The following is a 25,248-nucleotide window of genomic DNA, read 5'->3' as shown; positions in this document are numbered from 1 at the left end:
ACCCCTACCTCCAAACCTCTATGACCATACCCCTTCCTCTAAGCCTCCATGACCATACCCCTACCTCCAAACCTCTATGACCATACCCCTTCCTCTAAGCCTCCATAACCATACCCCTTCCTCTAAGCCTCCATGACCATACCCCTACCTCCAATCCTCCATGACCATACCCCTTCCTCCAAGCCTCCATGATCATACCCCTACCTCCAAGCCTCCATGACCATACCCCTTCCTCTAAGCCTCCATAACCATACCCCTTCCTCTAAGCCTCCATGACCATACCCCTACCTCCAAACCTCCATGACCATACCCCTTCCTCCAAGCCTCCATGATCATACCCCTACCTCCAAGCCTCCATGACCATACCCCTACCTCCAAACCTCTATGACCATACCCCTTCCTCTAAGCCTCCATGACCATACCCCTACCTCCAAACCTCTATGACCATACCCCTTCCTCTAAGCCTCCATGACCATACCCCTACCTCCAATCCTCCATGACCATACCCCTTCCTCCAAGCCTCCATAACCATACCCCTTCCTCCAAGCCTCCATAACCATACCCCTACCTCCAAGCCTCCATAACCATACCCCTACCTCCAAGCCTCTATGACCATACCCCTTCCTCCAAGCCTCCATGACCATACCCCTTCCTCCAAGCCTCTATGACCATACCCCTACCTCCAAGCCTCCATGACCATACCCCTACCTCCAAGCCTCCATGACCATACCCCTACCTCCAAGCCACACTCCTCCACCCTCTATACATTACCTCACACACCCCATTATCTGCCCCTTGAATGAGTGTTTGAATGCTGGAGCTCCATCTGATGACAAAGCATCTCAGCGTTATGTACAAGAAATCTTACCCCAGGACATGCTTAAATATAGCACTGGACATGTAGCATAAAAGATGGTGATCTCAACAGATTGCTATGGTGGGTCGTGGCCCACTAGGGCTCCATATGTTCATGAGTTGGATCTCCGGAGTTTTCTGCTACCTCCCTAATCACAACTTCTTGGTTAGCTCTGAAGGTAACTGGGACAAAGCCCTCTCCATCTTCGGTGAGGATCAGCCATTTTGCACCTAGAGATAAGAATAATGTATTTTAGAGAGATCCTGCAAAATATATTGATTTTATATGTGCAGTTAATTGTACAGATCCGGTATCCAAAAAGCTGAAGTAAGTATAATTTAAGAGTTGCCCTCAAGACTCATCTAGTTGCCAACTGTTCTGGAAAGTGGACGGGTTCCATATGGGTGTTCCCTAAGAGTATCAGGGTAGGGGGTTTCCTAAGAAGGCAGGGGCAGGACCGAAACATCTCCAAAAATGTTGGCAACTATGCCTTAGTATTTTGCCGGTCATTTAAAAAAAAAATATGCATTCAGTGTTAAACTCCCAAGTGTTTAGTTTAATAACTATTGGTAGTAAAAATACTGTACAATCCACATTCCCGTAATATCCAGGGAATTAAAAGGGTCTTCCGGTATTGAAAAAAAAATAACCCCCCCCAGTTGCAGTTTGTTTATAAAAAAAAACTATGCTTTACTCACCCTCCCAGGGTCCAGTTCTGGATCTCCACCTCTATTCTACGTGTCTTTTATCATCTGCAGCGCTGATGTCACGTCGGCTAACTGATTGGCTGCAGAGATGTTAAGGTGACATCAGCGCTAATAACAGACACCAGAAGAGTTGGTGGAGAATCGGTGCTGGACCCAGAGATTAAAGAAGAGTCTGTTCTCCCTTTCTGCAGGGGGTTACCCAAAAACGGAAAACCCTTAAGGCTATGTGCACGCAACGTCTTTTTCACATCAGCCAACTGAAAGACCTATTAGAAAACGATCAAAAGGATGAACATAAGCAGCTCTATGTAAAAATGACTTGCGGTTCCTAGTTTTAGGATTTGGGACATCTTTTAACTGCTTGAGATTTTTAAAAGCGCCAAGCGGTTAAAGGTATTGTCCGGTCCATTCTTCTGGCATTTTCTGCTTGGGAGACTTTACAGGACAAGTCAATGGGAAAGCTCAAAGGACGCCTGGACATCTTCTGGAGCATCTTGCCATTGTTTTTGCTTAAAAAAAGTGTACGGTTTCTTCATTAATCAAAAGGCTGCAGAAAACGACCCAAAAACTACAGTTAAAAAAAAATGTAACAAAAACCATAAGAATACCCTAAAAAAAAATGCCGACTGCCAAATCTGTCATGGAAATGCTCAGGAAATGAACGGAAAAAAATGACACTTAAAAAGGCAGCGTTTCCAGAAGCTTTTTCTGCTTGAGAAACTTGGTGGGTTTGCCTGAGTTTAAAAGACGCCGTGTGCACATACCCAACACTGACAGACGCGGTTGTCAAATGGCAAATTGTGAGCCAATAATCAGAAATGTTACCAAACTTCATTTCAATGGTGTTAAAGTGGAAGATCTCCTGTAAGGTTCTCAGATGAAGTTTTCCGTGACACAGAAGAACAGCTCGGGCTTCATTTCCTTCACAATTTGATGAGTTCTTGGAATAAATAGAGAAAATTATCAGCGAAAAAATACCAAATGATACCACATATGCTTGTACGTACAGTTGAAACCAGAAGTTTCCATACACTACATAAAAAAATCCTCCTGTATAATGACTGATAACAGCTCTATAGACAGTAGATAACTCAAGATGTAGCATTCACAATAGGTGATGTTACAGCTCATCTCCTCCCGTTCCTGTACACTGACTGATAACATCTCTGTATACAGTAGATACAAGATCCGCCATTCACAATAGGTGATGTCACAGCTCACCTCCTCCTCCTGTAAAATGACTGATAACACCCTATATATACAGTAGACAACACAGGATCCACCATTCACAATAAGTGATGCCACAGCTCACCTCCTTCTCCTGTACAATGACTGATAACACCTCTATATACAGTAGATAACACAGGATCCACCATTCACAATAGATGATGTCACTGCTCACCTCCTACTCCTATACAATGACTGATAACACCTCTATATACGGTAGATAACACAGGATCCACCATTCACAATAGGTAATGTCACAGCTCACCTCCTCCTCCTGTACAATGACTGATAACACCTCTATTTACAGAAGATAACACAGGATCTACCATTCAAAATAAGTGATGTCACAGCTCACCTCCTTCTCCTCCTCCTGTACAATGACTGATAACACCTCTATATACAGCAGATAACACAGGACCCACCATTCACAATAAGTGATGTCACAGCTCACCTCCTCCTGTACAATGACTGAGAACACCTCTATATATGGTAGATAACACAGGATCCACCATTCACAATAGGTGTGTGACGTCCGCCTGCGGGTCTGCGCTGCAGCCAGGCAACACCCCGAGAAACACTGATACCCTTTACCCCTATACAGGGATCTGGATTTATAGCAGAGCCCAGGAGGCGCTGTCTGAATAGGAGCAGTGACCAGAGCAGGACGGTCGCCAGAAAGGTGTTCCAATACGGGACACAAACGTGGAGATATGCGAGTCTAAACCAGTCGGGCAGCAATGGTACAAAAACGGTAGACAGAAGCAGAGTCAGATTCAGGCCGAGAGTCATAAACCAGGAGAGTCGCAGAGGTACAGAATCGTTAGGCAGAAGCAGAGTCAGATTCAGGCCGAGAGTCATAAACCAGGAGAGTCGCAGAGGTACAGAATCGTTAGGCAGAAGCAGAGTCAGATTCAGGCCGAGAGTCATAAACCAGGAGAGTCGCAGAGGTACAGAATCGTTAGGCAGAAGCAGAGTCAGAAGTCCAGGCCAAAGTCAGTCAGAAAGTAATTCACACAGTAACACACAGGGGAACCAAGAATATATCCGGCGGCTTGCAAGACCAGTCCCAAGGTATTTCAGGGATCAGGTCACCCCTCATAGGTTCCTGGACTGATGATGTCATCAGTACCGCCCCCAGGACAAGGCCAGATGGAGATGCAGTAACCTCTTGATGACTGACAGAGGGGTGGAGCCTGCGTCCACCAGATGCCTGCGCAGGTGCCCTTACTCTGTGAGCACCATAACTCCCGGGCGAGCCATGGCGCCTCCTAGTGACCGCAACAGGAGCAGCAGACCCAGAATTTAATGGCGACGTGACAGACCGGCGCCTCCTAGAGGCTAAAGCCGGGACAGTAGGCTCTGAGCCTGACGTGACAGAACCACGGCCCCTTCCAGTGGCCGAGGCAGGAACAGCCGTCCCTGAGTCTGACGATAAAATGGCGGTCCGGCGCCTCCTAGTGGCCGCGACCGGTACAGCAGGCCCTAAGTCTGGCGGAAACGTGACAGTGTGATGTCACAGCTCACCTCCTCTTGTACAATGACTGATAACATCGCTGTACACAGTAGATAACACAGGAACCACCATTCAATAGGTGATGTCACAGCTCACCTCCTCCCTATCTTCATAATGACCTGTGCCTGAATTAGAGCAAGCCCAGTTAATAATTCTGTAGAAACAAACAGGGTCGGAGTCAGTTGGATGCTGCTAAACCACAATTGAAGAACACAAAGGATGAGTGTAATAATATGGCGTAGCGGTCAGTTTCAAGATTTATTTTTCTATAGATTAGTAATGTGAAAAATAAAAAAAAATAAATCTCAAAAATAACAGAACAATATAATGCAGAAGTGATGACTCCTGAAAATAACCTTAGTTTAGTATATTGCAAGTCAACATGGACAACAAACGCATTTTTTCTTTTCGGACACCCTTTGTGAATCTGCCCCTTTAACTGCTGATACATGTGATCCTAAAAGTACAATAGTCAGTCGGTGAATTAGGCTCAAAACATAATGATGAACTCACCGTACCGGGATTATCATTCATTGGCCTCATTTATCAACCTGCAAACTCTCCTTCTCGTCCATAACAACCAATCAGAGCTCAGCAATCATTTAGTAAACTGCTCTGGAAAAATGAAAACTGTGCTGTGATTGGTTGCTGTGGGCAATAAAGTCAATTTAAGCGAGAAAAAATTTGAGAAGTTAACAGCACTTAAAGGGGGATCCCCATCTCCAGGATCCTATCCCAATATGTGTTAGGTGTAACTTCAATAATATTTGCAAATACCCCCAATTAGAAATGTAGTACAGTTCTTCTGATTCGCTATGTCTCTTTCCTCATGTGCAGTCATTGCAGGATCTTAGGTAGCCATGGTCATAACCACTAGCAGCTAGCTACTGTCACATATCAGTGGTTGCAACCATGGATACCTAAGGTCCTGTAATGCCTGCACATGAGGAAAGACACAGCGAATCAGAAGAACCATACTACATTTCTAATTGGAGGTATTTGCTAATATTATTAACCCCTTTCAGACATCTGACGTACTATGCCGTCCAGGTGCCCTGTGCCATGCCCATGGACGGGATAGTATGTCATAGCGATCAGCTGCACACTCGGGGTCGGGTGTCAGCTGATTGTCATGGACCGTCCCCGGAACATTAACCCCTTGCACATTGCGATAAAAAAACTCACAGTGTACCAGGCCATAGGGAAGCATCGCGCAGGGAGGGGGCTCTCTGCGTGCTTCCCTGAGCCCCTCGGAACAACGCAATGCACAGGGTTCAAAATTCTCACCACATATGTAGATAAGTACCTTGGGTGGTCTAGTTTCCAAAATGGGGTCACTTCTGGGGGGTTCCACTGTTTAGGCACATCAGGGGCTCTCCAAACGCAATCTCAATTTCAGCCAATTTTGCATTGAAAAAGTCAAACGGCGCTCCTTCCCTTCTGAGCTCTGCCATGCGCCCAAACAGTGGTTTACCCCCACATATGGGGTATCAGCCTACTCAGGACAAATTGCACAACAACTTCTGCAGTCCAATTTCTCCTGTTACCCTTGGTAAAATGAAAAAAATTGGACCTGAAATAATTTTTTATTTTTTTCTTTAATATTCAAAAAATTCCTGTGAAGCACCTGAAGGGTTAATAAACTTTTTAAATGTGGTTTTGAGCACCTTGAGGGGTGCAGTTTTTTGAATGGTGTCACTTTTGGGTATTTTCTATCATATAGATCCCTCAAAGTGACTTCAAATGTGATGTGGTCCCTAAAAATAAAATGGTGTTGTAAAAATGAGAAATCGCTGGTCAACTTTTAACCCTTATAACTTCCTAACAAAAATAAATTTTGGTTCCAAAATTGTGCTGATGTAAAGTAAACATGTGGGAAATGTTACTTTAAGTTTTTTGTGCGACATATCTAAGGGCATAAAAATTCAAATTTGGAAAATTGCGAATTTTTTTGCAAAATTTCTGTTTTTTTTCACAAATAAACGCAAGTTATATGAATTAAATTTTACCACTAACGTGAAGTACAATATGTCACGAGAAAACAATGTCAGAATCACCGGGATCCATGGAAGCGTTCCAGAGTTATTACCTCATAAAGGGACAGTAGTCAGAATTGTAAAAATTGGCCCGGTCATGAATGTGCAAACCACCCTTGGGGGTAAAGGGGTTAATATTACACCTACTACATATTGGGATAGCATCTTGGAGATGGGACTATCCCTTTAATTTTGTATCTAAACCTGGCTTTTTCTCTCCAATCTTCAGGGCTGTTGCCAAGGCTCAGTACACCATTGAACTGACCAGAATCTTGTATATTGTGCACCTGGTCATCACCCTGTATGTGCTGTGCCCAGTTATTACTATGTATGCAGTGTGCTGAGTCATCCACAAGTTACACTGTGTGCCCAGTCATCACCTTGTGCGTTTTGTGCCCTCATCACCTTGTGCATTTTGTGCCGTCATCACCTTGTGTGTTTTGTGCCCAGTTTTCACTATCTTATGTGATGTGCCCAGTCATCACCTTGTGCATCTTGTGCCATCATCACCTTGTGCATATTGTGCCCTCATCACCTTGTGCATTTTGTGCCGTCATCACCTTGTGCATTTTGTGCCCTCATCACCTTGTGCGTTTTGTGCCAAGTTTTCACTATCTTATGTGATGTGCCCAGTCATCACCTTGTGCATCTTGTGCCGTCATCACCTTGTGCATAATGTGCCCTCATCACCTTGTGCATTTTGTGCCCTCATCACCTTGTGCATTTTGTGCCCTCATCACCTTGTGCGTTTTGTGCCCAGTTTTCACTATCTTATGTGATGTGACCAGTCATCACCTTGTGCATCTTGTGCCGTCATCACCTTGTGCGTTTTGTGCCGTCACCACCTTGTGCGTTTTGTGCCGTCATCACCTTGTGCATTTTGTGCCATCTTCACCTTGTGCATTTTGTGCCGTCATCACCTTGTGCATTTTGTGCCGTCATCACCTTGTGCATTTTGTGCCGTCATCACCTTGTGCATTTTGTGCCGTCATCACCTTGTGCGTTTTGTGCCCAGTTTTCACTATCTTATGTGATGTGCCCAGTCATCACCTTGTGTATCTTGTGCCGTCATCACCTTGTGCACTTTGTGCCGTCATCACCTTGTGCATTTTGTGCCCTCATCACCTTGTGCATTTTGTGCCCTCATCACCTTGTGCATTTTGTGCCCTCATCACCTTGTGCATTTTGTGCCGTTATCACCTTGTGCATTTTGTGCCCTCGTCACCTTGTGCATTTTGTGCCCAGTTTTCACCATCTTATGTGATGTGCCCAGTCATCGCTTTTAACATGTCATCACCCTACATGTGGTATACCCAATCATCACCCTGTATGTGGTGTGTGACACTCTATTCCCAGTGATTTCCGTTCGAAAATAAAATCAACGTGGTTAAAAGAATAGTCAAAGTGTGAAGAGAATTTCCGACTTTGCCTTTTGCAAATGGAAACACGAGAAGCAATGGGATGAAACTGAAAGGGAGAAGACACAGATTAGATATTAGAAAAAACTTTTTGACAGTGAGGGTTATCAATGAGTGGAACAGGCTGCCACGAGAGGTGGTGAGTTCTCTTTCAATGGGCACCACGATGGCTCAGTCCTGGGTTCGAATCCCACCAAGGACAACATCTGCAAGGAGTAGAGTTGAGCGACTTTTGGTTTTTTAGGGTCGCGTTTCGTTTTGTGAAACCCGACTTTTCCAAAAGTCGGGTCGAGCAAGATCGTCCGATTATAGGGAAAAGTCGGGGTCGTCCCGAAACACGAAACCCAATGTAAGTCAATGGGGAATAAAAGTCGGCAGTGAGAGGAGGACAGGAAACACACCTACAGTGCCCATTTGAATGCCAAAAGCATCAATTCTTCTTTCTTAAGCTTGTCAACCTTAATTAACTTCATAATACAAGTTACGCACTGAAAAATGGGGGTTATTTGGCTACAAACTGTGGGGGGGAGGGCTGGCTCCAGGTTTTCATGTGCCCTGGGCGAAAGAGCGCCCCTTTAACACATACCACAACTCATCATGCTCCGATACGGCAGATAAATAGCGGTATAGTACAATGAAAAATACCTCACTTTTTACATCTCATGACGAGGCCCATCTATTTCTCCATACAGAATCATTGGTCCCATATAATGTTTGAAACAGTATATGATGAGCTCCACATAATGCTACAGTATATGTTGGTCCCCATGGATGAAGCTCCACTGTCTTATGGGCCCAAATAATGCTCCAAACATAATGGGCCCCATTTCTAATGCTCTAGTGTATAATGGGCCCTGTAAATGCTGCTCCAGTGTCTGATGTCCACCTTTGGAATGTTCCAGTGTATGGTGGGCCCCATCTATCATTCTCCAGAGTATAGTGCTCCCCAAAAATTGCTGTCCCAACATTGAAAACAATCAAATAAATCTCCTCGCTAGGGAATCCCTGTACTTGTCTGGACAGGTGCTGTAGCTTGCTTAACAGCTCGCCAGCCGTTCTCACGCCCAGTATGGATTACACGTGATTGCACAAAGGTGAGAAAGGGTACCGTATCCCCAGATAACATGTATGGATAGCGTACACATTCAAAATATATGTCTCAGGAGGCAGGCTCAGACGGTGTTAGGCCCAGTATGGATTGCACGTGATTGCACAAAGGTTAGAAAGGGTACCGTATCCCCGGATAACATGTATGGATAGCGTACACATTCAAAATATATGTCTATACAGCATGAGGCAGGCTCAGACAGTGTTAGGCCCAGTATGGATTGCACGTGATTGCGCAAAGGTTAGAAAGGGTACCGTATCCCCGGATAACATGTATGGATAGCGTACACATTCAAAATATATGTCTATACAGCATGAGGCAGGCTCAGACGGTGTTAGGCCCAGTATGGATTGCACGTGATTGCACAAAGGTTAGAAAGGGTACCGTATCCCCGGATAACATGTATGGATAGCGTACACATTCAAAATATATGTCTATACAGTATGAGGCAGGCTCAGACGGTGTTAGGCCCAGTATGGATTGCACGTGATTGCACAAAGGTTAGAAAGGGTACCGTATCCCTGGATAACATGTATGGATAGCGTACACATTCAAAATATATGTTTATACAGCATGAGGCAGGCTCAGACGGTGTTAGGCCCAGTATGGATTGCACGTGATTGCACAAAGGTTAGAAAGGGTACCGTATCCCTGGATAACATGTATGGATAGCGTACACATTCAAAATATATGTCTCAGGAGGCAGGCTCAGACGGTGTTAGGCCCAGTATGGATTGCACGTGATTGCACAAAGGTTAGAAAGGGTACCGTATCACCGGATAACATGTATGGATAGCGTACACATTCAAAATATATGTCTATACAGCATGAGGCAGGCTCAGACGGTGTTAGGCCCAGTATGGATTGCACGTGATTGCACAAAGGTTAGAAAGGGTACCGTATCCCTGGATAACATGTATGGATAGCGTACACATTCAAAATATATGTCTATACAGCATGAGGCAGGCTCAGACGGTGTTAGGCCCAGTATGGATTGCACGTGATTGCACAAAGGTTAGAAAGGGTACCGTATCCCCGGATAACATGTATGGATAGCATACACATTCAAAATATATGTCTATACAGCATGAGGCAGGCTCAGACGGTGTTAGGCCCAGTATGGATTGCACGTGATTGCGCAAAGGTTAGAAAGGGTACCGTATCCCCGGATAACATGTATGGATAGCGTACACATTCAAAATATATGTCTATACAGCATGAGGCAGGCTCAGACGGTGTTAGGCCCAGTATGGATTGCACGTGATTGCACAAAGGTTAGAAAGGGTACCGTATCCCCGGATAACATGTATGGATAGCGTACACATTCAAAATATATGTCTATACAGCATGAGGCAGGCTCAGACGGTGTTAGGCCCAGTATGGATTGCACGTGATTGCACAAAGGTTAGAAAGGGTACCGTATCCCTGGATAACATGTATGGATAGCGTACACATTCAAAATATATGTCTATACAGCATGAGGCAGGCTCAGACGGTGTTAGGCCCAGTATGGATTGCACGTGATTGCACAAAGGTTAGAAAGGGTACCGTATCCCTGGATAACATGTATGGATAGCGTACACATTCAAAATATATGTCTATACAGCATGAGGCAGGCTCAGACGGTGTTAGGCCCAGTATGGATTGCACGTGATTGCACAAAGGTTAGAAAGGGTACCGTATCCCTGGATAACATGTATGGATAGCGTACACATTCAAAATATATGTCTCAGGAGGCAGGCTCAGACGGTGTTAGGACCAGTATGGATTGCACGTGATTGCACAAAGGTTAGAAAGGGTACCGTATCACCGGATAACATGTATGGATAGCGTACACATTCAAAATATATGTCTATACAGCATGAGGCAGGCTCAGACGGTGTTAGGCCCAGTATGGATTGCACGTGATTGCACAAAGGTTAGAAAGGGTACCGTATCCCTGGATAACATGTATGGATAGCGTACACATTCAAAATATATGTCTATACAGCATGAGGCAGGCTCAGACGGTGTTAGGCCCAGTATGGATTGCACGTGATTGCACAAAGGTTAGAAAGGGTACCGTATCCCTGGATAACATGTATGGATAGCGTACACATTCAAAATATATGTCTCAGGAGGCAGGCTCAGACGGTGTTAGGCCCAGTATGGATCGCACGTGATTGCACAAAGGTTAGAAAGGGTACCGTATCCCTGGATAACAAGTATGGATAGCATACACATTCAAAATATATGTCTCAGGAGGCAGGCTCAGACAGTGTTAGGCCCAGTACGGATTGCACGTGATTGCACAAAGGTTTGAAAGGGTACCGTATCCCTGGATAACATGTATGGATAGCGTACACATTCAAAATATATGTCTCAGGAGGCAGGCTCAGACGGTGTTAGGCCCAGTATGGATTGCACGTGATTGCACAAAGGTTAGAAAGGGTACCGTATCACCGGATAACATGTATGGATAGCGTACACATTCAAAATATATGTCTATACAGCATGAGGCAGGCTCAGACGGTGTTAGGCCCAGTATGGATTGCACGTGATTGCACAAAGGTTAGAAAGGGTACCGTATCCCTGGATAACATGTATGGATAGCGTACACATTCAAAATATATGTCTATACAGCATGAGGCAGGCTCAGACGGTGTTAGGCCCAGTATGGATTGCACGTGATTGCACAAAGGTTAGAAAGGGTACCGTATCCCTGGATAACATGTATGGATAGCGTACACATTCAAAATATATGTCTCAGGAGGCAGGCTCAGACGGTGTTAGGCCCAGTATGGATCGCACGTGATTGCACAAAGGTTAGAAAGGGTACCGTATCCCTGGATAACAAGTATGGATAGCGTACACATTCAAAATATATGTCTCAGGAGGCAGGCTCAGACGGTGTTAGGCCCAGTATGGATTGCACGTGATTGCACAAAGGTTAGAAAGGGTACCGTATCCCTGGATAACATGTATGGATAGCGTACACATTCAAAATATATGTCTCAGGAGGCAGGCTCAGACGGTGTTAGGCCCAGTATGGATTGCACGTGATTGCACAAAGGTTAGAAAGGGTACCGTATCCCTGGATAACATGTATGGATAGCGTACACATTCAAAATATATGTCTATACAGCATGAGGCAGGCTCAGACGGTGTTAGGCCCAGTATGGATTGCACGTGATTGCACAAAGGTTAGAAAGGGTACCATATCCCTGGATAACATGTATGGATAGCGTACACATTCAAAATATATGTCTATACAGCATGAGGCAGGCTCAGACGGTGTTAGGCCCAGTATGGATTGCACGTGATTGCACAAAGGTTAGAAAGGGTACCGTATCCCTGGATAACATGTATGGATAGCGTACACATTCAAAATATATGTCTCAGGAGGCAGGCTCAGACGGTGTTAGGCCCAGTATGGATCGCACGTGATTGCACAAAGGTTAGAAAGGGTACCGTATCCCTGGATAACATGTATGGATAGCGTACACATTCAAAATATATGTCTCAGGAGGCAGGCTCAGACGGTGTTAGGCCCAGTATGGATTGCACGTGATTGCACAAAGGTTAGAAAGGGTACCGTATCCCTGGATAACATGTATGGATAGCGTACACATTCAAAATATATGTCTATACAGCATGAGGCAGGCTCAGACGGTGTTAGGCCCACTATGGATTGCACGTGATTGCACAAAGGTTAGAAAGGGTACCGTATCCCTGGATAACATGTATGGATAGCGTACACATTCAAAATATATGTCTATACAGCATGAGGCAGGCTCAGACGGTGTTAGGCCCAGTATGGATTGCACGTGATTGCACAAAGGTTAGAAAGGGTACCGTATCCCTGGATAACATGTATGGATAGCGTACACATTCAAAATGTATGTCTCAGGAGGCAGGCTCAGACGGTGTCAGGCACAGTATGGATTTGACGGCCCAGATTACACAGCGGAGGAGCAGGGAGAGGTAAAGATTGCAAATGCTGGGGCCCTGCCCAAGCAAGGGGGGCCCACTCGTGGGCGTCGGTACTGGCATTGGGCCCCTCATAGTACAGCGGTGTGTCTGACGGCGGGTGTGCACCACCACCGTCAGAGACACTTGATTGCACTATGAGGGACCCTGTGCCAGTGCCCACGCCCAAGAGTCGGCCTACCCACCTGTCCAGGGCAACGGCACTCGCACGGTGTCGTGCGGTAGGTGGTGACCCCGGCCATGGGGGGGAGGCAGCACAGTTAGGGAGTTTTAGAAAGTGGCATATGTTGATGTTGGACATTCAGCTGATGCAAAAGGCGAAATAGGTGAAGTACCAGGAAGAGGTGGACCAAAGCAAGCCATTTTTCTGTCACCCTATGTGTCATCAGGGGAAGGTGGGACAAAATCCTTGGAAACCCATGCGTGGTTCATTTTAATGAAGGTTAGATCATCCACATTTTGGGTTGACAGACGGGTTCTTTTTTCTGTCAGGATTGATCCAGCTGCACTGAAGACTCTTTCCGATAGCACACTTGCAGCTGGGCAAGCGAGCTCCTGTAAGGCATATTGTGCCAATTCAGGCCAGGTGTCCAGTTTAGCGGCCCAATAGTCAAAGGGGAATGACCTGTGTGGGAGAACATCGATATGGGAGGAAAAGTAGTTTGTAACCATAGTTGACAACTGCTGTCTCCTGTCACTTTCCATCGATGCAGCATTACCAGTTGTGTGAGCGGTATTTGAAAAATCAGTCCACAACATTGTCATGAAACCCCTGTCTCCAACGCCACTTCTGATGTGTGCACCACGAACACCTCTGCCAAGCTGCCCCCGGCCCGTACGGCTCGTGTGAGAACCATCACCGCTGCTGTGTGCTGGGAATGCCTCAAGCATCCGATTTACCAGAGTTGCTTGTTTATTAGCCAATATTAGGTCAAGGTTCTCCTGTGGCATGATGTTTTGTAATTTGCCTTTATAGCGTGGATCCAGGATGCTGGCCAACCAGTAGTCATCATCGTTCATCATTTTGGCAATGCGGGGGTCCCTTTTTAGGATCTGCAAGGCATAATCTGACATGTGGGCCAATGTTCCCGGTGTCAATGATGCACTGCGAGTGCTGGGTGGAGGAGCACTTTCTGGCAAATCCACATCCCTCCAGTCACGCACAAACCCTGTACCAGACCTTGCCACGCCAACATTTTCACTTGCCCCACAAGATGCATCCTCCTCCCCTAAGTAATCATCCCCATCATCCTCCTCCACCTCGTCCAGGAGAGGTCCCTGAGCAGACAATGGCTGAATGTCATCAAGGATTCCCTCCTCCTCTTCCTCCTCATCAACATTGGCTGCAGACGCCTGCTCCTTAAGGTGCGTCAAAGTTTGCATGAGCAGACGCATAAGTGGGATGCTCATGCTTAGGATGGCGTCGTCTGCGCTTACCAGCCGTGTGCATTCCTCAAAACACTGAAGGACTTTACAAAGGTCTTTCAGCTTCGACCACTGCACACCTGTCAACTCCATGTCTGCTCTCAAAGTGCCTGGCCGTGTATCCTCCCACAAATGCATTATGGCCTGCCTCTGCTCGCACAGCCGCTCCACCATGTGCAGGGTGGAGTTCCACCTTGTTGCAATGTCGATAATGAGGCGGTGGTTGGGAAGGTGGAGCAATCGCTGCAGCTTCTGCATACGAACGGAGTGTACAGGCGACCGGCGGATGTGCGCGCACAGTCTTCGCACCTTCTGGAGCAGGGCTGTTAACTCCGGATAATTTTTGAGGAAGCACTGCACCACCAGGTTCAAGGTGTGAGCCAAGCAAGGTATGTGGCTGAGTTTTGAAAGGGCTATGGCTGCCACAAAATTACGGCCGTTATCACTAACTACCTTGCCTGCCTCAAGATGTACACTGCCCAGCCATGACTCAGTTTGTCGCTTCAAGTACTCGGCCAGCACCTCGGCAGTGTGTCTGTCGCCCAAACACATCATCTGCAACACAGCCTGCTGACGCTTTCCACTAGCTGCTCGATAGGGGGACACATCGTGTGCAACAGTGGCAGCTGCAGATGGAGTGCTCGTACGACTGCGCTCTGTGGACGAGCTTTCGCTTCTGGAGGAGGTGGAGGAGGAGGAGGGTCGAACGCCTACAGCCAACTGTTTCCTATACCGTGGGCTAGGCAGCACTGTCCCACCACCGCTGTCCCCTGTGGACCCTGCATCCACCACATTAACCCAGTGCGCAGTGATGGACACATAACGGCCCTGGCCATGCCGACTGGACCATGCATCAGTTGTGAGGTGCACCTTTCCGCTCACTGACTGCTTGAGTGCATGGACAATGCGGTCTTTCACATGATGGTGGAGGGCTGGGATGGCTTTGCGAGAGAAGAAGTGGCGACTGGGTAGGTCATAGCGTGGTACTGCATAGGCCATGAGTTCGCGGAAAGCTGTGCTTTCCACCAACCGAAAGGGCATCATCTCAAACGAGATTAGTTTGGCAATGTGGGCGTTCAAACCCAGTGTACGCGGATGAGAGACTGAGTACTTTCTTGACCTACTCATAGTGTCTGGGAGGGTGAGCTGGACTTGAGAGCTGCATATGGTGGAAGTAGCGGTGGACAGGGCGGACTGAGAGAGGGTTGATGATGGTGATGGAGTTGGTGTTCTTTCTGATGGCCTAGAATCAGTCTTTCGTTGATATAACAGTGGGATTCCCTGACTGCTGTGGCCTTGCAACGACACCTCAACATTTGCTGCTGTGCTAACCGGTGGGCTTACAGTGGGGGAAACAATGTAGCGTTGCTGACTACCTTCGTTGTGATCAGTTGCACATGTGGCACTTGCGGTTTGGTGTTGTGTCCACGCTTGCAAGTGCATGCTGGTTAAATGTCTAAGCATGCAACTGGTATTCAAATTTTTCAGATTTTTCCCTCGGCTAAAGGTCTTTGCGCACTTCTTACAGATAACCTTGGCCTGATCATGAGGATTTTGTTCAAAAAAGTGCCACACTGCACTCTTCCTACTTTGGCAGACATTTTGCGGCCTAGCACGCTGTGATCTTTTGACCCTCTGGACAAGCTGTCCAACAACTCTTTTGATGTTTGGAACCTGTCTTTGGAGTGCTCCGGGCCTGCCAGATAACAGCTGTTGCGATGTCGATGTCTGCTGTGGATGCTCCTCATCTGAGCTATTGGAAGCAGCACCCTCTTCCCCCAATGGATGCCAATCTGGGTCAACAACTGGGTCATCCATCACCTCCTCTTCTATGTCATGTGCACCTTCCTCTGTGTCACCGTGTATGGTGGTATAGTGTGCGGGAAGGGGCACCTGAGTCTCATCAGGGTCAGAATCTGGCTCTGTACACTGCGAGGACAATGTAGTGCTCTGAGTGAATGTACCAGCAGAATCATCCATCAGCGGCTGTGCATCAGTGCACTCCATGTCAGATTCATCTTGGCCTGGGTAATTCACCATTTCACTTGATAATCCAGGCATGGTATGTGAAAACAGCTCCATGGAGTAATCAGTAGTATGGCCTGCGTCATCCTTCAATCTTGGTTGGGGTGAAGGACACAAGGAAAGGTGTGGTTCATGAACATGAGCCTCCAATGACGACTCAGTGCTTTTACTTTTTACAACTGAAGAAGAGGAGGCGATAGAGCTGGAGGCTGAGTCAGCAAAGTAAGACAAAACTTTTTCCTGATGCTCTGGCTTTAAAAGCGGTTTGCCAACTCCTAGAAAACTAAGCGTTCGAGGCCTTATGTAGCCAGACGATGACGCAGGCTCAACACCTCCTGCATTCGGTCCTATTTTGCTCTTGCCACTACCATCAGATCCACCACCAACACCATCATTACCAGCTGCCAACCCCCGCCCAATTCCACGGCCTCTTCCACCAGCCTTCCTCATTTTTGGTAGAAATGTAGACAAAATCCAACAAACTATATAGTATGTAAAACAAGGTGTCTATAGGACAGGGGAGATTTTGAATTTCTGCACACACTTTTGGACACTGGACACTTTTGGATTGTGTGAGGCCCACTGATATCTGAGCGCTATGTGACAGGCTCGATGGCACAGCTGTGACCTAAGTGACTAGAGAATAAGTGAGATTTTGAATCTCTGCACACACTTTTGGACACTGGACACTTTTGGATTGTGTGAGGCCCACTGATATCTGAGCGCTATGTGACAGGCTCGATGGCACAGCTGTGACCTAAGTGACTAGAGAATAAGTGAGATTTTGAATCTCTGCACACACTTTTGGACACTGGACACTTTTGGATTGTGTGAGGCCCAATGAATATCTGAGCGCTATGTGACAAGCTCGATGGCACAGCTGTGACCTAAGTGACTAGAGGATAAGTGAGAGTTTGAATCTCTGCACACACTTTTGGACACTGGACACTTTTGGATTGTGTGAGGCCCAATGAATATCTGAGCGCTATGTGACAAGCTCGATGGCACAGCTGTGACCTAAGTGACTAGAGGATAAGTGAGAGTTTGAATCTCTGCACACACTTTTGGACACTGGACACTTTTGGATTGTGTGAGGCCCAATGAATATCTGAGCGCTATGTGACAAGCTCGATGGCACAGCTGTGACCTAAGTGACTAGAGGATAAGTGAGAGTTTGAATCTCTGCACACACTTTTGGACACTGGACACTTTTGGATTGTGTGAGGCCCAATGAATATCTGAGCGCTATGTGACAAGCTCGATGGCACAGCTGTGACCTAAGTGACTAGAGGATAAGTGAGAGTTTGAATCTCTGCACACACTTTTGGACACTGGACACTTTTGGATTGTGTGAGGCCCAATGAATATCTGAGCGCTATGTGACAAGCTCGATGGCACAGCTGTGACCTAAGTGACTAGAGGATAAGGGAGATTGGATTGCTTTTAAAAAAGCAGTTTGCGGAGCAGTGGGTAAACAGCAATGCCAGCCTGTCAGGAAGCCTTAAAAGGCAGCCCAACAACCAACACCACTGATACACCACTATATAGCCTCCCCTTGCACTGCACACAGTGACTGGTGTGTTGTGCAGGCCAAATTGCTATCAGCAGCAGAAGCAGTTTTTTTTTCTTCTCAGCAGGACAAAAAAAAAAAATTGGGATTGCTTTTAAAAAAGCAGTTTGAGGCCCAATGAATATCTGAGCGCTATGTGACAGGCTCGATGGCACAGCTGTGACCAAAGTGACTAGAGGATAAGGGAGATTGGATTGCTTTTAAAAAAGCAGTTTGCGGAGCAGTGGGTAAACAGCAATGCAGGAATGTCAGGAAGCCTTAGAAGGCAGCCCAACAACCAACACCACTGATACACCACTATATAGCCTCCCCTTGCACTGCACACACAGTGACTGGTGTGTTGTGCAGGCCAAATCGCTAGCAGCAGAAGCAGTTTTTTGGTCTTCTTCCCTGCCTAACGCTCTCCCTACAGAATCAGCAGCAACCTCTCCCTATGCTAAGATCGGCAGAAGTAAGATGGCGGTCGGCATGCACGCCCTTTTATACCCCCTGTGACGCCCACCAAAGCAAGCCAATCACTTGCATGCCCTTCTGAAAGATGGTGGTGACCCGTGCCTATGTCATCACGTTGCCCACAGTGTCCGTGGATCCTGATTGGCTGAAAAAGAGCGCAAAACAAACTTTTGAAACGCGACTTTGGCGCGTAAGTCGCCGACCTCGTGGCCGACCTCATCCTAGGGTCGGGTTTCGTTTCATGAAACCCGACTTTGCCAAAAGTCGGCGACTTTTGAATTTTTTCGACCCGTTTTGCTCAACTCTAGCAAGGAGTTTGTATGTTCTCCCCGTGTTTGTGTGGGTTTCCTCTGGGTACTCCGGTTTCCTCCCACAATCCAAAGACATACTGATAGGGAATTTCGATTGTGATCCCCATCGGGGACAGTGATGATAATGCGTGCAGACTGTAAAGCGCTGCGGAATATGTTAGTGCTATATAAAAATAAAGATTATTATTAATGGAAGTTTTCAAACAGAGGCTGGACAGACATCTGCCTGAGATGGTTTAGTGAATCCTGCTTTGAGCAGGGGATTGGACACGATGACCAGGTCCCTTCCTTCTCTAACATTCTAGGATTTTGTGATTCTATGATTTTCTACTATGTTTTTTGCTGCCACATACCCTGTAAATTTGGCCATGAGTCTCCTACGATTTTTTTTGCGACAAATACCAAGCATGAGTACATTGGTGGAGGCACCAACAAATCATAAATATCAGATGAACATGCCACCAAAAGAAGCATTGGAAAAGACCCTGGGGGCATGGTGAGTCAAAGACCCACTAAGAAAGCTCACTTGGCAAAACGCTTTAGGGTTTTTGTGGTTCCATTTTTCTAATCAAGGCGCAACCTCATCATTTTTTACAGAAACTCACCGGCTTTGTCACAATAATGAGGCACCCAACAAGAGCGCAAAACATGTTTTTCAAAACAGCAGAGCTGAACCTATTCACAGACTCGAGACGGGGCACATTACAGAATAGGAACACCATGGGCAGAGAACTTTGTAGGTATAAAAGCTGGGCATTGGCTAGCATGCATGTGTTCTTAGTAGGGAGGGGAGAGTAAGCCTTTGGTAATCAAAACTGGAGGGCAATCATGCTTATGAATAAAAGGATCATACATGTTGAAATTTAGCATGTTTGACCCTTCTGACATCTTCCATTAGAGTCGAGACCACATACACTTTGGGTGGTTGCTTAGTCATGTCATAAGTGGTGGCTTTAGCTGAAATTCTTCACATTGTATGACCAGAATTACACTCCATGATCTTCTATCCCTCTAATGAATTTTTAGACGTTACACTGACTGTGAGAAGTTTGTCTTGGACCAAGAGTAAATCTATTGCATATTCTAATTATCATACATTGGTAAAATACATGGAGACTGTGATGTCTGAGATCTTAGCCTGAATGGTGCCCTTTACCGTATACCTACTATTGACATTGGAACAGTTTTCATGTTCTCGGGACATAATGGCACTGGTGGTGACCTGTGTGATGTAGCAGCACAGGTTATAAAGCTCAGATGGATATTTAAGCGGATCTCCTCCAAAATCCAAACCAAAACGCACTTCCGATGTTCTAACTATTGACTTGAATCAGAAATTCACATATACTACTTCATACAGCAAAGTTTTTTTTTATACAATTTTTGAAAACCTGACATTTGTGAATTCTTCACCAAACTTGACATCAAAGTCAAAAGACTGCAATAAAAACGGAGTACCTCCCCCAGTTACCGCTGCTCCACTGATTCTGGAACAGTTTCTTTTTCTTCTGTGCCCCATCTATCCAAAGTTATACCTCCCACTAAAAATAGTGCAAATTTTCCTTTCAACCAACTGGGTGTTTACAACTGAAGTTCTCTATTTGCGTTGGCATTTTCTCCTGTGCTCCTAGCCAATTAAAACATGGCTGCACTCACAGAGATGTTCTGTGGTATATGCCCAATTGGTTGAAGGGACAATTGCACTATGATGACCAGGGACATAACTTTGGAATAGAGGACCAAATCTGAAAAAATAAAAATGTTCCAGAATCAGTGGAGCAGCACCAATTCTAGGAGGTACTCAGTCGGGATTAACAAATAATCCAATAAAAGGTTCTCTTTAAAAAATCCCATACCTGTAAACCTCATAAAGAAACACGGGTATCTTGAGTTGGATTTCTCTTAAATCCATGCAAAAGAAAATTCTTAAAAAAATCATTGTGAACATAATACCCCAAGACCTTGCATGACTGGATAGGTCTTCAGTCCATGAACTCAAATCCATGCCAATTATTACATTTAAGATGTTGTTATTTAGATTCCCCCGAACACCTTCTACAAGAGTTGTCATCAGTCAAGTTTTAATATGGTTATAGTACAGTACTATAAAAATCAATAGACTTTACTAATCAGAAGTCGTTCCAGTTCATGAATTGATGGCACATTTACACCAGAACGTTTATCCAGTGGCCACAGTTCTTAATCATCTCACATTTATGGCGTGTTTGCTACAACAAGTGTTATGCTCATGCAAAATTGCCATTTAATGCACTTATTTGGCCATCAGGCAACCACTACGACTCGGATTTATGCTACTGTGTAGCCCCGGTCTGGTACATGGCAAATCTAATATATAAAGCTCAATGTGTGTATGTATGTGTGTGTGTATGTGTGTGTGTATGTCCGGGTTTGGCATCCGCACCGATGCAGCTACAGCCACAAAATTTGGCAGAGTCACACGTCTGGACCCGAGAGCGTCATAGGCTATGTTGTGAGGTGAAATTTTAACCCTGCGCGTTCCAATTCACCAAACAATTTTGCCCCTCTTTACATAATGGGGAAAAAGTGAAAGGAAAAGTGTTGGAGGCAAATTGACAGCTGCCAGATGTGAACAAGGGGGACTGAAAGAATGAGAGCGATGGCGCCAAAGAGTATATACCGTACAGTTGCTAAGGTGGGGCCCTGACATGGGATACTCACCACACACGGGGATATGAACACACACGCAAAATGCGCCACACACTACCACGTGCTCCAACACATATACCACCCTCAGCACACATTTCACCGCACATACACCAACCTCACCACATAAAAGTCCAAACACAAAAGTCGCCACTCAAAACTCGCCACGCTGTCCCAGAGCTGTTTAAAAGATGAAAAATGAGCTGTGATTGGCTGCTATCAGCAACAGTTTTCTTTGCAGACAGTTGTGGTAACTGAGGTCTATTATTCTTATCATTTCTATGGTGTTATCATCCTTCTGTAAAGCTGGAAATAACACAATTTATTACCGTGCCAACACAGACCACCCTCCGACACAGACTGCAGGGGGAGCCCAGTATCACACAGGATAGGATTAGATACACGGCTCAGCAGTCAGTATCACACAGGATAGTATAAGATACACAGCTCAGCAGTCAGTATCACACAGCATAGGATTAGATACATAGCTCAGCAGTCAGTATCACACATGTTAGGAATAGATACACAGCTCAGCAGTCAGTATCACACAGGATAGTATTAGATATACAGCTCAGCAGTCAGTATCACACAGAATAGGATTAGATACACGGCTCAGCAGGCAGTATCACACAGAATAGGATTAGATACACGGCTCAGCAGTCAGTATCACACAGGATAGGATTAGATACACCGCTCAGCAGTCAATATCACACAGGATTGGATTAGATACACAGCTCTGCCGTCAGTATCACACAGGATAGGATTAGATATGCAGCTCAGCAGTCAGTATCACACAGAATAGTATTAGATACACGGCTCAGCAGTCAGTATCACAGAGGATAGGATTTGGTACACCGCTCAGCAGTCAGTATCACACAGAATAGTATTAGATACACAGCTCAGCAGTCAGTATCACACAGGATAGGATTAGATACACAGCTCAGCAGTCAGTATCACACAGGATAGTATTAGATACACGGCTCAGCAGGCAGTATCACACAGAATAGTATTAGATACACGGCTCAGCAGTCAGTATCACACAGAATAGGATTAGATACACGGCTCAGCAGGCAGTATCACACAGAATAGTATTAGATACACGGCTCAGCAGTCAGTATCACACAGGATAGGATTAGATACACCGCTCAGCAGTCAGTATCACACAGGATTGGATTAGATACACAGCTCAGCAGTCAGTATCACACAGGATAGGATTAGATATGCAGCTCAGCAGACAGTATCACACGGAATAGGATTAGATACACGACTCAGCAGTCAGTATCACACAGGATAGGATTAGATATGCAGCTCAGCAGACAGTATCACACAGAATAGGATTAGATACGCAGCTCAGCAGACAGTATCACACAGAATAGGATTAGATACACGACTCAGCAGTCAGTATCACACAGGATAGGATTAGATACGCAGCTCAGCAGACAGTATCACACAGGATAGGATTAGATGCACAGCTCAGCAGTCAGTAACACACAGGAGAGGATTACATACATGGCTCAGCAGTCAGTATCACACAGGATAGGGTTAGATACACAGCTCAGCAGACAGTATCACACAGAATAGGATTAGATACGCAGCTCAGCAGACAGTATCACACAGAATAGGGTTAGATACACGACTCAGCAGTCAGTATCACACAGGATAGGATTAGATGCACGGTTTTTATGTGCAATATAATCATTATAATTTGTTATAACTAACCACAGTTGGTTACTATGCCCAGGCAACGCCGGGCTCTTCAGCTAGTAATGTTATAAGAATATAAGGAATACCTGTTGACTTATGGTAATATAAGGTGGGTCATCAGAAGATGGATATGGCAAAACGTTTGAGCACATCTTCAAAGAATCTTTTGCTCCTGAAGGATGAACTTGAAAATGTGTCATCCCCTCAGTATCATCCTTGGTGACTCTTGAAAAATGATTCTCGTTTGTTTCTTGAAGGTCATTGTTTGATCTCTGAGAAAATGATCTGTGTAATATCTTGGTGGTCATTCCCTTTACCGGCCTCCGAACTGTTGGCTCAGCCTTAAGAGTCTCTACAGTTATAGTACATTCGGCTACCTTGTTGTCATCATTGTCATCCAGACTTGAAGTTGGGCTTTCCTCACCACTTGTCCCACGAACAAGATCTCTAATTTTCCGCCTCATACGTGGAGATTTATTGCCAATGTGGTTTGGCATCCAGAACTCTTTGCTAACATTGAGCTCATCACCAAATGGTTTGTAACCACCAATGGTCAAACTAGGTTGATCTGAAATCAAGTTCTGGCCAGAGTTTAGTCGTGAGGGTATATATTCAATGGGCATTATTTGCCTAGTCGCTAAGTGCACGGTGTATTTTTCAGAAACCAACATATGCACAAACCCTAAATCACTGGTCTTCGGTCTTCCAACCAAAATTAATAGCAACATATCGTTAAGAAAACATAGTCCTTTGGCTTTTTCGTTCTCTTCAAGACGAATTTGTTGAATATTGGGCATACAAGATGGCGCAATGGGATAAATCAACACCAGGTTGCAAGCGTTAGATGCTACTGCGACTCTTTCACAACGGGAATCGAGAGCTATAATGTCTGGTGAGGTAATACCTGGTATTACCACTTTTCTAGTGGTTGTTGAGTTCTTCTCAAATGTTATAAGCAAGAGATTGGACAATTCTGACCTGTTTTCACCTGATATGCTCCTCTGTTTTAAGTTAATGAGCGGACTGGGATCAGACTTACGATGTCTTGCAAGGATCTGGGACATTTCTGATGGCATCAATGATGTCACCTTCAACATGTCGACTGGCTCTGATTTACCCGAGTCTATAGACACCCTCCTGTTTCTGTTTAATTCTTCATCCAACATAAGCAGAGAAGATTGGACGGTAGATCCTTCGGGGTCCTTGTTTTGGATGTATGGAGTTTTCACTGAAGTCTCAGTAGTCACAACCACTTGGTAATCCATAATGGGTTGAAGTGCAACGATTGTAGCATCGATATGAAATATAGGGCAAAAAGTACAAGGACTTAAGGTCTTTTGGTCATCATTCCAAATGTAAGAGTAAAGAGAGTCCTCCATGGCTACCACCACGCGACTACCATCTTTTGTCCAGCAAGCACATCGAATGACACTACTGCATGTAATGTCTGCCTTAGTGCTACTACTGTTATTAGAGACTGTATATAAAACGGTGACATCCTTTTTAGTTACAACGCCTAAGATGTCTTTTTTTGGATGCCATATGGATCCTTGTGGTAGAACAGGGAGTGGATCTCCATACTCACAGGTTTGAGAGACAACCAGTTTATTCTTTTCCAATGGGTTGTAGTAAAGTTGCCATATAGTGACATGTTTCTTATGCTGAACAGCTAGCAAAGCCGGAGTATCATTTGCAGGTGCCCAAAATAGGCCATGAACATGTTCAAACTGTCCAATGACCACCGAGCTGCCAAATTCTGCTTCATCCTTTTGGAGGTGCAGAGCTGTCAGGATGACCTGTTTTCCATCTGTCCAGGCTAAACCATGGATGGTGTGGATGGCCTGATGAAGAGCATTCATGCCACATCTCAAGAGCTTTGCTCGTCCCAAGTCCATGTCTCGTTCTTGTACCAAAGTGAAAAAGGCGCAAGATTATTTAAGGTCTCATTTCTTTGAAGGAAGTTGATGTCTGATTTCCTGAGATCTTCAGTTGTTAAGTAGTAGTACCTTGTCCCATGTTGTCTTGTAAAAAGCCACCACGGCTGCTGCAGAGTCAACCTCCTTGCAAGCATATTCTGCCGTGTTTACGTTTATCCCTGGAAGACTTTAAACCCCCGAAGATTCAAAGAAGGTTTAGCTTATTACGTCTTACTTAGGAAGCAAAGCTGTCTGTCCCTCTCTAAATATAACTGTTTAATACATTAACCCATAGTTGGAAGAAGATAAGAGATTATGACATAAC

At 45.4% G+C, this 25,248-nt stretch overlaps 1 protein-coding gene across 1 annotated transcript; it reads right to left on the bottom strand.

The window, feature by feature from the left end:
• Positions 1 to 802: 802 nt before the first annotated feature.
• Positions 803 to 24,902, bottom strand: LOC141083744 (WD repeat and coiled-coil-containing protein-like). Its single transcript, XM_073568113.1, has 3 exons — positions 23,094 to 24,902; positions 2,389 to 2,503; positions 803 to 1,086 (listed from the first exon to the last, which is right to left on the bottom strand). The coding sequence occupies exons 1-3, from the start codon at positions 24,900 to 24,902 to the stop codon at positions 953 to 955; spliced, it is 2,058 nt and encodes a 685-aa protein (XP_073424214.1). The 3' UTR covers positions 803 to 952.
• Positions 24,903 to 25,248: the final 346 nt, after the last annotated feature.

This window comes from Dendrobates tinctorius, unplaced genomic scaffold (genome assembly GCF_039654945.1).
Source record: "Dendrobates tinctorius isolate UK_male_01 unplaced genomic scaffold, ASM3965494v1 ptg000021l, whole genome shotgun sequence".
NCBI lineage: Eukaryota > Metazoa > Chordata > Amphibia > Anura > Dendrobatidae > Dendrobates > Dendrobates tinctorius.
This window is presented reverse-complemented; position numbering and strand designations above follow the sequence as displayed.